Raw genomic sequence first — 13,914 nt, forward strand, 5'->3', positions numbered from 1 at the left:
ACCGGAAAAAAAAATTATTTCTAAGCAAAAGGTTCCAGGACAGACTCACCATATTTGTTACCATAATTGTTTCCCTAAACCCTGACTACCAATTAGATTCCTAATGATTACTCATTTTGATGTATCCTAAATGCTTTAGGACTAGATTACAACAATGGAACTTTCCGAATTTCTGTACATAGCAACTAATCTGAATAATGGACAGGCACTGTACATAAGGTGAAAAGGTTTATCGTGATACATTTATGCTAATAAGAAAGAAGAATAATGATTCCCTCCTCACTCAAATATTAGTCTCACAAGTTACACACCCCTCATTTCTCTTTATTTCCCTCTTGGCACATTGTATCATCAATCATATGAATCACTTATCTTTCCCTCTTCCTATGTCTCTCCGGGTGTACACCCAAGACCAAGAGTGATCAAATGATCAAGAAAGAATTATTGACTGGGTGGATCGGGATTGTATTTCACTGATTCCTTCCAGATGAGCTCCTTGATGTGCTCTTCAGTGCATGTTGGCTGCTCAAAATCAAAGTTGAATTGCCCAGGACCAACTGGTTCATCATTGATGTCATGAAGTGATGAAAGATATGGGTGACATAGTGCTTCATCAACTGGAGGAAATAAATTAAATATTACAAAAAATATGAACTTACATTCAATAATAAGCAAGTTAAAAATACATACTTGAAACATAATTCATGTGGCATACCTGTAATGCGTTTGTTGGGATCAAAGATAAGCATCTTCTCTAGTAAATCCAATGCCTCAGGAGACATATTTGGGAATCTAGCCGAGAAATTTTGCTTCCTACGAGGGGGAAGCTGTCGAATATATCTTTTAGCATTTCCATTTCGAAGAAATTCAAGATTGGCATCATCTGGTGAACCTAATAACTTTTAAGCAAAAGGAAAAGATAAGAAGAGTGTCATATTACAACTAATTTACACATAACCACAAAATCAGCTTATGCAATCCTTCCATTTTTTAATAATAACAACATTCAAGATGGAAGTATAAAACTTCCCGTTATTCCCTAGTGTAGAAAGGGCAGAAGGGTTGGATAGATACTATAGGAATTTATGTCACGCAGCAAAATACGTTAGTTTATAAATGAAACCAGGACGATGCTAAAGATATTTTGGCTTATGATAACATTAACAATGTTTACCTTCCAGCTATCAACAATATAAATTAGCAAGAGTAATGTTATTTCCAAATCATTTTTCATTATGATTTCCATAACAAAGACAGAGTCAAGATGAGAAGAGACAGAAGTGTGGAATAAGATGGCTAATTGCATAGAGATAAAAGAAGAAGAAAAAAATGTTGTAAAAGTGTTGAAAGAAAATGTAGGAATAGCACTATTCAATTAGTAATAGGTAGAATGGAGAAGTCAACAATGAAACCCAAAGGAAATTTGAACTGCCTGGTTTTGCACATCACTATGGTGAAGGGTACCATTTCTGGATAAATATAGATCTTTCTATTTCTATGCAATCAGAGTCTGAAAACCACACAGAATCCAATTCACAGAGTCAATTGATCTAGCTAATAATAAGCGGTGATGATAAGGATTAGAAAAGAAGGAGTACAAAATGAAAACCAACTGCAGCAGCTTGGTAGTATTAAGCATGTCTGGAAGGTCAAAGAAAACAGGGTTTGTAAGTGTAAACATGTTTCTTAAGAAGGATAAAATTTACAGAACAACCAAGAGACTAATGCCAGAGAGAGGTAATGCAGTACATCATTTAGAAAGCTTCTAAAACCTGTAATTTCAAACGGAAGCACCAAAGCCATACCTCCGTTATAAGCATTAGTTGATGAACATAATCTTTCCCAGGAAACAAGGGTTCCCTGGTCATAACTTCACCAAATATGCAACCAACAGACCAAACGTCAATAGCAGAGGTGTACTCCGAACAAGTAAGGAGCAATTCCGGGGCACGGTACCACCGGGTGACCACATACTCCGTCATGAAATCCGTTTCAGATGTTACCCTTGCCAAACCAAAGTCAGCAATTTTAAGGTCACAGTTCGCATTCAGAAGCAAATTACTGGGCTTAAGATCTCGGTGCAAGACATTAGCAGAATGCACATATTTCAGCCCCCGTAACAGCTGATATAAAAAATACTGCACAAATTTCACGAAACATTAGTACCATGCTTAATTTATTTAACCTTGACATAATCACTTCAAAATATCATAACAATACAATGAATGTGGATATGATATTTTTTGTACAGAAAATATGAATGCAAAAGTGAAAAAGCAAAGGTTTGGACACGTATATTAAATGGCCCGTTTATGGCCCGTCGTGTCGGACAAACGTAACCAACATTCGTAAAACACATATCTATTAAATGTTTAATTCAAAAACTATTTATTGGATTTTTTACAATTTTATTCTAAAAATTCAAACTTTAAGAATAAATAACAAATATTTTTGAAACCAAGCATGGCAAACATTTTTACTACAAAAAGAAACAAAGGGAAATATAGTTCTCCTTATAATATATATATATATATATATATTTCGTGTCTTATGGTTATCGTATCTGTATCTCTTATTGTATCTGTATCTCTGTATCTATATCTGTATCCATATCCGTCGTGTCTATAATAGGATTAGAAAGAAACCTGACAGTGGTCATCGTTAAGAGGTTGGTCAGAACGAATAATGTGGTGAAGGTCAGTGTCCATCAATTCATAAACAATGTAAACATCATTAAAGGCATCCTTTCTGGGAGGTCGTATGATATCCCTAATAGCAATTATCTGGGAAAGAAGGCTGATTACTAAACAGAGAAACAGAAATAGAAAAAGAAAAAGGAAGAGATTAGTCTGAAAAAAATACATTTTCATGGTCCATGTGGCGAAGGAGCTTAATCTCCCTCAAAGTCCGTTTAGCGTCAATGATGTTGTCAAAGGCGTTCCCAATCTTTTTGATGGCAACTTCCTCGTGCGTATCGCAATTAACAGCAGCACTGAAAACAAAGAAAATAATAACGGAGTGAGGTGAGGGTGTTAAGCAGTAGAAGAAGAAGAAGAGAAAAGGGTTTGTTGGGCGTATATACCAAACGACGCCGTATGCGCCCCTTCCGACAGGGCGAATCGGAGGGACATACTTGGAGGGTAGCTCGAACAAGTTTCCATAAACGTTGTATTGCACGTATCGACCTCCGTGAATCATTACCCTCTTAATCCCTTCTTCCTCTTTGCCTTTCCCACTCATCTTCAAATTAACATTCAACCACGCACTGCAAATCCCAAATCTCTCTCTCTCTCTGCTTATTGCTTCTGAAAATTCCTCATGTGAACTCTCATTTATTTCCAAATTCAAAACCACTTCTCCATTTCGCATTAATTAATCCTTGCCCTTTCTCCAATTCAATTTCTCCAACTCACCTATACTATCAAATATCAACTGTACTTTAAATGAAAAAAATAATTTAGTTTCCGTGTTTAATGGATGGTTATGCTTCAAATCACGCTACCTAATTTTTGTCTTTATCCAAATGAGTTATTTCGTCTCACCTGATGACTAACTAATGATTTTTATTATAATTCAAAAGATTTGCTGCTGCAAGACAAAGTCTTCACTTGTAATTTAATTTTAAATTGACTAAATTTCAAATGTTTTAATCAGATTAAGTCTAGGGTTTTGTAAGGATTAATTCCTTGGCAACTGGTATCTAATTTTTCAACCATTGAAACTCGCCAAATCAGTATTGTATATGAAGTACTTACTCATAAACAAAGCAATTGAACGAATCTAGTTTTGACACAAAAAATTGTGGAGTAGTCTTCGAGCTCTGTCCGTGTTTCCATGGTGACCAAGTCACTCTGCACATAATCGAAGTTAGAAGAATGAACTAAAATTGCAAGTTGTGTTGGTTAAGTAGAAAAATTGCAGGTAATTTGATAAACTCACAGTTCAAGGTCCGAAAATGGTAACAGTAAATTCAGCCAATAAAATGATTTGTAGTATCATGACAACCTTTGTTTTTTAACTGCATTACCGTCACCCATATTCGAACATAAGCTATTTTCCTATTCTTCGTTTTAGATCACAGAGAAAAAAGTGAGTGAGTGGTAAAATAAATTGTTATATCCCCATGTAAATTTGCAAACTTTTCTTTACAAAATTGCGAAAATGTAGGCACATTCATGTCTCCCACAGTTTCTGCGCATATCTCGACTCTCCGCTGATGAAAACAAGGTCACTACTTGTTCTTCCAGTTCTAATTTGCATCTTCCCCCTCCACCACAATAATCTAAACTAAACTTAAGGTGATATTACTTATCTGGTATGGGTGAGTTTGGTTTAAGATAAAAAAAATAACTTGGTCAATGGACAAAGATCTTTACATAAGTCTGGTCCAATTACCCACAAAAAAACTTGTAGGATTAGGCGAAACCATATACATTCATTTAATCCGGTAGCCTGTTCCTAGAACTCTATTAATATTAATTACAAGGAGATCATTTGCATACAACGATCCAAATAGAAGTTTGCTTTAAAGAAATTATGTTTAAACAGTTAAATTACACAAAGACATTAGGGATACTGTATTTAAATAAAAGATGTGCAGTTCCACAACAATGTAATAGCAGGAGAAAAGGAAGAGGAATATAATAAGACCAAATTTGAAAAAATAAGCGCTATAAAAATATTATACAGAAACAGCAAACAATTATATAACTAAATTTTATGCAACAAAAACTCTATTAAATATCTTTAAAATTGAATATATCCTATCAAAGACATTGTGACAAGTGTCCACTTCCAAAAATCATTTGAACCATTTACCAGCCATTTTCAATGGCCCATTCTCACTTTCCAAAGCATCACACGTCAAACATAAAAAATCATGGCAAAAATATCCAATTCAAAATTATCATTGTATAAATAACTTAAGTAAAATGTCTGCCAGATCAAACTACTTTGGAACGAGGGGAGCTGAGATATTAACTCGAATGACAGCCAAAACTGCTAAAACTAGAGTACAAATCATTATATTTAAGGAATGTTTGAACTTGTTGGTGCTCCAAAACCACCAGCACCGCGACCGAAACCAGGCCTTCCACTGGGACCCTGAAAATAGAATCAAGCATATTCAGACTTTGAATAAAAACTAAGCAACCCACCAAATAAGAACCAGCATCTACGAATTTGTTATCAAAATCAGAAACATTCTGCTTCACAGAAATAGGCATTTTAGCAATGCGTGAATGAGGACTTGTCTCAAATCACCCAACAAAACTTGCGCAACATCAAACGGATACGAGTTTAGATAGAACGAGAATAGAAAGTAAGTCTAAATCAGATGCCTAACTCAAACCACCATGAATTATACACAGAAGCCAGAAGCAACACAGTAAGTTCCTGACAATATAAAGGTAATCATAAAAAAAAAGTGACTAACAACTAAACATAATTAGATAAAGAAAATGACCATGGCATTGACACCCAATAAATGATGTTTTGACACTCCACTAACCACTTGCAAACCCACTTTTAGGAGTGATATGATCATTACACAAATAAACTTTTTGTATTTGTGAAGAAAAAAATAGAACGAAATGTAAAATAGTTAATGTAGGGTGGGTGTAAATTTTATTGGGTTTCAAAATATCATGGTCCAAAAAATTATGAACACCATTAGAATGCTTGATCCACACAAGATATTTCATATAAACATTAACAAATATGTACAAATTAACTAAAATTCATGAGAAGAATATTGCAACTCCTTTAAAAACAAAAACCAATATATGGAAAGTCTGATTTATAAAGAAACCTACAACTATAAAAGTTATGACACATTAACACCATGAGCATTACAAAAGCTCGTAATAATTTTAATGAACTACTGACTCGAACCAAAAATTAAAATGGGAGAAACATAAAACATCCTTGAACTCAATATGCTCCTCCTACCATGCTTACCCATTAAGTTTTCAATTTACTCGGATAATGGCATGCTACAGAATCAACTCCAATAGTTAATGTACAAGTCTTTCACAACAATCGGGGTGTAAAAGGAGAACCACATTTTCTCTTTTCAGAGTAAAATGAAGGAAGTCCACTTTGGTGAATCGGAAATTATGAAAATATTTCATTGTTTCTAATACTAGTTTACCGTGGTTGTGTCTCTTTCAGTATCTAAAACTAAATTCCTCTCTAATTCGAAGACCGTAATGATGATGTTGATATGGCTAATATAGAAATCTAATAGAGTCATGGACACCCGTAAAATAAACTAAAAATATGCAATATAGAATCATGAAAGTAGAAAGTAAATAAACAAATAGAAACACAAAGATGATTGATATGTTGCAGTAAGTTACCCCAAACGAAGGTCTGTAGTCAGCAGGCGCTCCACCCTTGTCTCCAAAGTCACCACCAGCTCCCCGGGGACCACCACGGTATCCATCTCTATCACCACCGAATCTCCTCTCTCCATCAAAGCGAGGTGGGCCTCTGTTTAAAGAAAATCACACACGATCAAATAAAACACAGCAATATCACAATTCAAAGATAAAGCGAGAACGACCACGTTATATTACCTGGGGCGATCACCGGGTGGGCCACCGAACGGTCTTCCGGCGGGCTTGGCCTGCTTCTTAAGAGTGGCCGGCACGATTTCCGAGGGAAGGTTGAGGTATGTTCTAAGGAACTCAATTCCATCGTTGGTGAGGAACCAGTAATAATGCATCCATGCAAATGTCTCGCGCACGTACTCCCTAGACTTGAAGCTCTGCATCAACTTTATCACCTGCAGATTTGGAACATCAATCTCCGGGTGCTTCGCCAGATTGAAGTCCTTCTTCGCAAAGCAAACTCCCTCTGAATCAAAATCAACCACGTCATAATGTTAACACGACACAGCCCTTTTAAAACGACACCAGAGAAGATTAACGGACCTTGAAAGAGGTATTTGCAGATCTCTCGACGGTTCTTCTCGGAAATAATCTTCACAAATTAACGGAAAACAAATTAAATGAGTATTTGCATAAATCGATTTCAACAAAGAAAGCAATGTTCAATCGTTATCCATGAAAGAAACAAGAAGATGAAGTTCGGATACCATGGTTACTACGGTGTAGCGGCGACGGAGAGAAACTCTACTACCACACTAAGCCTTTGTCACTTGCTGCGGTATAAACCCTAATTCCGCTTTCTTCTGGTTTATAACTGACTTCTCTTCATATATTAGAGCATTCTTTTTGGGCCTAAACTTCCCTTATTTACACCAGTTCATGACTCAGCCCATTTGTTTCTTCAGTTTTTAATTGGCCCATCTTAAGATTCTTCATTAACAAACAGTCCTACTTATATAATGTTATCAACATTTTTATTCTAATTAAAAATAAATTTATTTTAAAATAACTAAAACAAATAGATATATGAAAATGAGTCCAACATGCAGACTACTACTCTGACTAGGGTTTTGCTTCCTGCACTGTCTATATTTGGGACTTGCACCACAAAAATTTTAAATGCCGAAAATATCCTTGCAATTTTGAATGTGAAGCTTGATTTTTTGGCAATGCTTATTAGACTATTTTAATCATTTCACCTTTCACCTTTAGCAAAATGATATAGTTCACACAACAAAATTCATCACTAATGTATGACATATAATAAATTAGACCTAAAATCATTTAGTCCAAAATTTGTGAGGCCAAAATAGACTAACGCATGATAGATTAAGTCTATAAACAGACCCAAAATTTGACACGTAAAAAAGATTATTAAAACCACAAATTATGTATGCTTGCTTTATATCTTATCATTTAATATATTTAAGATATATAAATTTTTCCACTAGTTTGAGATATATCAATGTCTTTAATATTATTATTCTCAACGTTTCTTGAAATAACTCAACTTTTTTTTCTCTCATCTCTTGTTTTCTATTATTTTTTTTATAATTTTTTAAACATAAAAAATTTAAACTGGAGTGATACAAAAAAAAATATGTTATGATGATCCAAACTATAATTTACTATTCATATCATATTCAATTTACGTTTTCAATTCAAACAAAATAAGTTATAATTAATTATTAAATAAAGATAGATAGATAATAAAACTATCAATTTATTCTAATAGTATCTCATGATAAATTAATATTTTTAAATGGATGTAAGTAATAAGTGTAAATGATATACATTAAATAATATTATTTAATATAATTTATCTAACTATATAGTTTAAAGTTAATATATTGAAAATTAAGATTTAGTTAGCTCATTAAGCTTAATTCAATCCCATAAAATCAATTTATAAGATAAAATTTTTAATCACTTATATATTATGAAATATCACTATTTTTAGTCGATGTGGAATGTAATACTCTTTAGGACTATAAAATTATTGATGGTTCGATAAGACCAATAAACTTCTTAGAATATGTTCTAAATAATTCTAATATCATATTAAAAAAATATTTAACTTCTTACAATCGAGTTAACAGATAAGATAAGGTTAATAATGATTACAATTATATTTTCGATTTTGGTACTATCTATATCCATATAATTCCATTTATTTGAAGTACCACTTCCATAGCATAAAGTTTAAGCATAGAATGATTAAGCAAAAAGAAAAAATGAATTTTGGAAAAGAAAAAGTAAAGTATATATATGAATGGTGGTTACTAGTCTTTAAGTACAGGTAGATTTGATTTCCAAAAGGAACATCTGCAATGCAGAGTGGAAGATCCTTTGGGACGTGCATGTGTGGTAAGGTAAGACAGACAGGACAGGGGGTTGGTTGTTATATTAGAAAAGCAAGACGCTGAAATGTAAAAGGCAAATCCATTATTGTATATTCTCATTCAAAAAAAACCACCAATTTTACAGTCAAATTAATAACAAATTCAACAAATTAATTTCAAACTTTCCTGCTGCTTCCAATCGCCTTTATTCTCTCTCTTTTTTTCCTCTTCCATGTCAAACACTCAATAAACACTTCACTCTTTGCTATATATATAGATATATAGAATAACATTATCTTCACTCATTTTTCTCAATCTTCCCAATCAGCAATCGAAAGCGAGGTTGGAAAAAAAGTAAAAAGAAGAAAAAGCAATCTCTGAATAAGCTTCAGCCTGGCCTGGACCATTCCTGAAAACTCTTCCTGGTTAGAAGGGGCATGGGAAAAAGAGTAGTGGGGACACAACTTGATCGCAGTCATAAAGATGAAGGAAAAGGTGAAAGTGTATTGCTTCCAATATTTGACGTGTTTGGTGCTAGTTCTTCCCCCCCAAGTTGTCCTTCAACGTTCTCCCAGAAAAGAAAACTCGGACACTGCTGTTCATTCTCCACCCACTCATTCAACTCTTGTCTCCGCAAACACTCCAGCGCCATTTCTCCTTCCTCCTCTATACTACAAGACTGTACCTCCATGCCTCCCACCATGTTTTCCACATTCTCTATCAATGGTGGCAGATAATTTGTGGTGTCAATTACTGTAGCTGCTGTAAAACTCGTTGCTTCTGCTGGTTGGGGAGGAAGAGCATGGACCTGGTGGTGGCTCAAGTTCCACGTTTCACCGCTCAAACCCAATGAATCTTGGAACAGTTCTGCTCGAACATTGCCGGTGTCTAATGAACTAGTGTCAAACATAAATAAAGGGCACGTCGAGGAAAATAAGGTTTCTTGCACCGCTGGCTTTGTTGTTACATGGTCTTGGTTGCCAAAGTGATCTAGTTGATTGGAATTGTAATTGAACTGAGGGTGGTGATGATCAACACTTTGTGTAGTGGTGATTGATGAAGTCACCGAAGGCTTTCTAATTTTCTTTTTGATCCAAGAGTTCCAATAGTTCTTTATTTCATTGTCAGTTCTACCTGGTAAGTGGCTTGCAATGTGTGCCCATCTGCAAGAAACAACATAAACAACATGTATAATTAATTATATTAAATGATAAATATGATGATAAGCATCTCATAATATTTTCGATTTTAACTGTTTATTAGTTATAACTGCTATAAGTATCAATTATTCTTATTAGTAAAATCTATCATTTTTTCCCTTTTTGTCATTTGTCTAATGAGATATACAAAACTAATAAATTAAGTGTATTATAGTAATGTTTAAATTATGAAAAGCAGTATCTTCTTAGTTAAGATGTCTCGCGCAGAATCGTAATTTGAAAGCAAATGTGTCGAGAAAAACGTGGCAAGAAATGGATAATAAAATAACAATTTAGTTGCTTATGTAAAGGGTTTCAAGAAATATAGTATTAGAATGAATGTCGACATGAGAGGCTGTGAGTGCAAACACAGTACTGAAAACGGAAAACTAAATTTCAACTGACAAAAATTGCCTGCTTAACTTCTCCAAAACTGTGGCTCCTTCGGATTGGTTCATTAATAACTATAGTTGATTTAATTAGGACTAACTCCTATAGCTACTGCTACAGGTCTCAAATCCATTTCTAATTGCTTGCTCTTCTCGTTCTATCGAAAACTAGCAACATACTATGTATGATTGATCATGTTCTAATCAATTTGAAAAATTTACAGGGTTGGTAGCTATAACCATGTTATGCCTTATATAATAGAAAGAAGAAAGACATGTGTATAAGGTAGTAATTGGACAGAAAATGCAAGAGAAAAGATGGAAAATGCTTGATAGAGAATTAGCTATAGTCTGTGCAATGAAGTGTGGTTAAAACCTGTTGCCAACAACCCCGTGAAGACTTATAATTAACTTCTCCTCTTCAGGTGTAAACCTTCCTCTTCTAATGTCAGGCCTCAGATAATTAATCCATCTCAGGCGACAACTCTTGCCACACCTTTGAAGCCCTGAAACCAAAGAATTGAACATCAATCATAAAGAACAAGTCTAGGGCAATTCCATACATCATGAAGGAAACAAGAGATGTCAAAGAATTATTTATTTATAATAATTAAACAAAAAGAGGGACCAGCTTTCTCTGGAACTTCGCTCCAGCAACCATAGCCGTGAGTGGTAATGTATCTGATGAGCTTCTCATCTTCCTCGGGAGACCAAAGGCCTCTCTTAACCTTCTGTTGGTTGCAGCAAGAGTGGTGACCCATCTCAGTTTCTTAACTTCTTTTGTAGCTACCTATGTGGTCTTCTTCTATTCGTGTCTTTTAGTCGTGTTTCCTCAGTGGCCTTTTATTGCCTTGATCAAATGTATGCAATAGTTAACTCTCTCTCTCTCTTTCTCTTTCTCTCTGTGTCTCCTTTAAAAGTGAGAGGAGAAGTACACGAGGCAAGAGCCGACATTTACAACCTGATGGGGTCCATGCAATGGGACCCACGTCTCCATCTAACCCTAAAAGGACGTTTCATCAACCTTGTGCTAGCAATAGTGCCACCATTTCTACGTACATGTGTAGTATTACGTACCCAAACTTTCTTCACACACTTAACTCTTTCCCACTTCCACAAAACTCCCAAAATTAATAACAACCCAAAGAGAAGATGAAAACGAGAGAAAGAACACTGCCGGTTGTTTCATGCGCTTCCCTGTCTCAAACTATTCAGCAACGTCATTTCATCAATAGCAGCAGTTACTGAGTAACTGAGAGTGATCGTTGCTGAACACTAATTCACACACAAATTAAATTACAGTTCATGTACTTCTGGATCACAAACATTTCAACATTCTTTATAAGTATTAATTTTATTTTGAATAATATTTAGATCACATAATAAGATTAGAGACACATAAATAATTATTTATTTAAAACTAAAGTGGTTGGTTATACTGAAATTTTTTCTCTCACACAGGGTAAGGTTTGGTCACAAATCTCTTCAAAGATACTCTTAGCGAGTTTCTCATTATTTGGATGGTGTCTAAAACTTTTGGTATGTATCATTCGATTTAATGTCTCTATTAGAGTTTATCTTTGATGATTTTATTTTTAATTTAGTTGGTAGTGTGGGATAGACAGTAGAAAGTTATATTTTGATTTGATATGTATATGGAAAACTACTATTTAAACCTTTTTTATTTTGTAAAAGGGTTGGACGACTCCTAAAGTGGATTTATTTAATTTTATTAATTTTTATTGATAAGAAAAAAACAAAATAAATGCTCTCTTATAAAATAATAATCCTCACGTCAGTAATAATTTTATACTATTTTTGTATATCAATTGTATATATAGAAGTGGAATGGAACATAAACACCTGCAAATTACACACACAAAGACTATACAAATCTAGGTCTACAATATTCTAGGAAATAATATATTTTAAAAAAACAAGTAAACATGAGTAATTTTTTACATAAAATAAATCAAATTAAACACCATTATCATTACATTATAACTTGTTTCCTGCAGAAACCATCATACACCAGTCTTTCTCAACTATGGATAGCCTATTAGCTTTGATATATGCTTGTTTAAACTAAGAAAAATACTTTTTAAACTTTATTACATGCACGTTGTGTTTATTGAACGAAGATAATAATTTACATTATTAATAAAATAATATTATTCTTTTCATAGGCCACAATTTCATATTACATATATATAGTTAATTAACTACCTTACAATTTGAAAAATCTTGTTTTAGTTTTTAAGCAATGTGTATTCTACAGCCACAGGCAAAGGATATAGAGATCATAATCTCTCGCTCTCTCTTTTATTTTTAATTTTTAAAATATATATTATATTCTTATTCATCAGACACTGAACCCTTGTTATTTGTTAGTGTGATGCACAAGTCCAAGAAAAAGTAACCATGTTCCTATCATATAAACCTCATGGAGGAAAGTTGATCTTATTTTTTAATAATAGGATAACTTAGACGCTATTAAAATGGAATCTATATATATATAAGTCCTCGTGCACATTATTTTTCTCATGTTATTTATAATATATTCCAGTGCAGAGTGCTCTCTTGATTTCATTTTGATTCAACAGTATTATGTAATATGTCATAGTATTTACTAAATGTATTGGTGACAGTGGCTGGTGGGATAGCGTAAATTTCATATATTCGGAAAGAAATTGACATTTAAAATATTTATTTCTTCCAACAGAATCTTCAAAAGCAATATAATGTATAGAACAAGTGTGAGAAAGACTGAAAAATGAGTTGTTGTTTTATGATTTAAGCAAGCCCAAACTACTAATTATTTTGACTTCATTGTCTTTTCATTTAATTAAGAAGGAATAATAATTTCATTAATGGTGTTGGAAAAACGTGTATAAGTGACATGATTGACATCAATTAAAGTTAATAGCCTAAATGGGACTCGTAAATCTCAGGTTTTAGAATTCACTGGGAATTATAAAACCCATAATCATTGCTCACCACCATCTATACCTCATTAACTCTTGAGATTTACATCAATTTATTTTCATATAAACCACACTGCACTAGGTGAAGTGCCTTTTTCCTTTCTTCTCTTTCTATAGTTTCGATTATTTGAATAATAATAACAATTATAGTTGTATGTGGTACATGCTCATAACTGAGATTTTTCTCTCTCTATCGTTTTTGAATGAAACAAAAAATATCTCGCTTTCACTTATCTCTATTTTTTCCGAGGTGATGAAGAACCTAATTCTCTTTAAGTAAGAGATAGTATATTCGAGATATGTGTAAAGTGCTAAAAGAGTGTTATGATTGGATTACAGCTTCGACTCATAAGTTAAATTTATAATATATAGATAATAAAAATTAGATAGAAAAAGATAAAGCAATATTATATAGGAAAAGACAGAAAGACTAATTTTTAAATAAATATATATTACAAAATCCAAATTTAGATTTAAAGTTAATTACTTTTATTAAAAATGGAATTTTAAGTTTAACTTAATCTCATAAAATCGATTTATAAGGGAAAATAGTGTGAGACTATATATTATGAATCGTTCGACCTGATAATAGGTGTCATGATACGTCC

At 33.4% G+C, this 13,914-nt stretch overlaps 3 protein-coding genes across 4 annotated transcripts; all 3 read right to left on the reverse strand.

The window, feature by feature from the left end:
- Window positions 1-161: 161 nt before the first annotated feature.
- On the reverse strand, window positions 162-3,851 carry LOC137811444 (mitogen-activated protein kinase homolog MMK2). Of its 2 annotated transcripts, XM_068613204.2 has the most exons (7): window positions 3,756-3,849; window positions 3,083-3,432; window positions 2,863-2,992; window positions 2,646-2,783; window positions 1,806-2,138; window positions 716-899; window positions 162-617 (listed from the first exon to the last, which is right to left on the reverse strand). In XM_068613204.2, exons 2-7 carry the CDS (start codon window positions 3,367-3,369, stop codon window positions 442-444), a joined length of 1,248 nt encoding a protein of 415 aa, XP_068469305.2. In that variant the 5' UTR covers window positions 3,370-3,432; window positions 3,756-3,849; the 3' UTR covers window positions 162-441. The 2 variants fall into 2 exon arrangements, with proteins under 2 accessions (XP_068469305.2, XP_090154710.1); XM_090298584.1 differs by lacking the exon at window positions 2,646-2,783 and having other exon boundaries at window positions 3,756-3,851.
- Window positions 3,852-4,893: 1,042 nt separating this feature from the next.
- Window positions 4,894-7,239, reverse strand: LOC137811447 (small ribosomal subunit protein eS10z). Its single transcript, XM_068613209.2, has 5 exons — window positions 7,100-7,239; window positions 6,936-6,984; window positions 6,579-6,858; window positions 6,360-6,492; window positions 4,894-5,103 (listed from the first exon to the last, which is right to left on the reverse strand). The coding sequence occupies exons 1-5, from the start codon at window positions 7,100-7,102 to the stop codon at window positions 5,029-5,031; spliced, it is 540 nt and encodes a 179-aa protein (XP_068469310.1). The 5' UTR covers window positions 7,103-7,239; the 3' UTR covers window positions 4,894-5,028.
- A 1,585-nt stretch (window positions 7,240-8,824) lies between these two features.
- Window positions 8,825-11,211, reverse strand: LOC137811438 (transcription repressor MYB4). The gene is made up of 3 exons (XM_068613196.2): window positions 10,951-11,211; window positions 10,699-10,828; window positions 8,825-9,897 (listed from the first exon to the last, which is right to left on the reverse strand). Exons 1-3 carry the CDS (start codon window positions 11,081-11,083, stop codon window positions 9,210-9,212), a joined length of 951 nt encoding a protein of 316 aa, XP_068469297.1. The 5' UTR covers window positions 11,084-11,211; the 3' UTR covers window positions 8,825-9,209.
- Between the last annotated feature and the right edge of the window lie 2,703 nt (window positions 11,212-13,914).

Source organism: Phaseolus vulgaris, chromosome 2, assembly GCF_051622355.1.
Source record: "Phaseolus vulgaris cultivar YP4 chromosome 2, ASM5162235v1, whole genome shotgun sequence".
NCBI classification, from domain to species: Eukaryota; Viridiplantae; Streptophyta; class Magnoliopsida; order Fabales; family Fabaceae; genus Phaseolus; species Phaseolus vulgaris.

What these genes read in the sequence shown, in the direction of transcription:
- LOC137811438 (XM_068613196.2), bottom strand. Translation starts at nt 11,083, where the DNA reads ATGGGTCACCACTCTTGCTGCAACCAACAGAAGGTTAAGAGAGGCCTT. An exon ending in CGAAGTTCCAGAGAAAGCTG is followed by an intron (nt 10,829 to 10,950) that starts GTCCCTCTTTTT and finishes CTTTGGTTTCAG; the next exon opens with GGCTTCAAAGGTGTGGCAAG. An exon ending in CACGGGGTTGTTGGCAACAG is followed by an intron (nt 9,898 to 10,698) that starts GTTTTAACCACA and finishes TGTTTCTTGCAG; the next exon opens with ATGGGCACACATTGCAAGCC.
- LOC137811447 (XM_068613209.2), bottom strand. An exon ending in CTGCAAATACCTCTTTCAAG is followed by an intron (nt 6,859 to 6,935) that starts GTCCGTTAATCT and finishes ATTTTGATTCAG; the next exon opens with AGGGAGTTTGCTTTGCGAAG. An exon ending in CCACCCGGTGATCGCCCCAG is followed by an intron (nt 6,493 to 6,578) that starts GTAATATAACGT and finishes TTCTTTAAACAG; the next exon opens with AGGCCCACCTCGCTTTGATG.
- LOC137811444 (XM_068613204.2), bottom strand. Translation starts at nt 3,369, where the DNA reads ATGCGAAATGGAGAAGTGGTTTTGAATTTGGAAATAAATGAGAGTTCA. An exon ending in AACTAATGCTTATAACGGAG is followed by an intron (nt 900 to 1,805) that starts GTATGGCTTTGG and finishes TTTGCTTAAAAG; the next exon opens with TTATTAGGTTCACCAGATGA. An exon ending in TCCCAACAAACGCATTACAG is followed by an intron (nt 618 to 715) that starts GTATGCCACATG and finishes TATTTCCTCCAG; the next exon opens with TTGATGAAGCACTATGTCAC.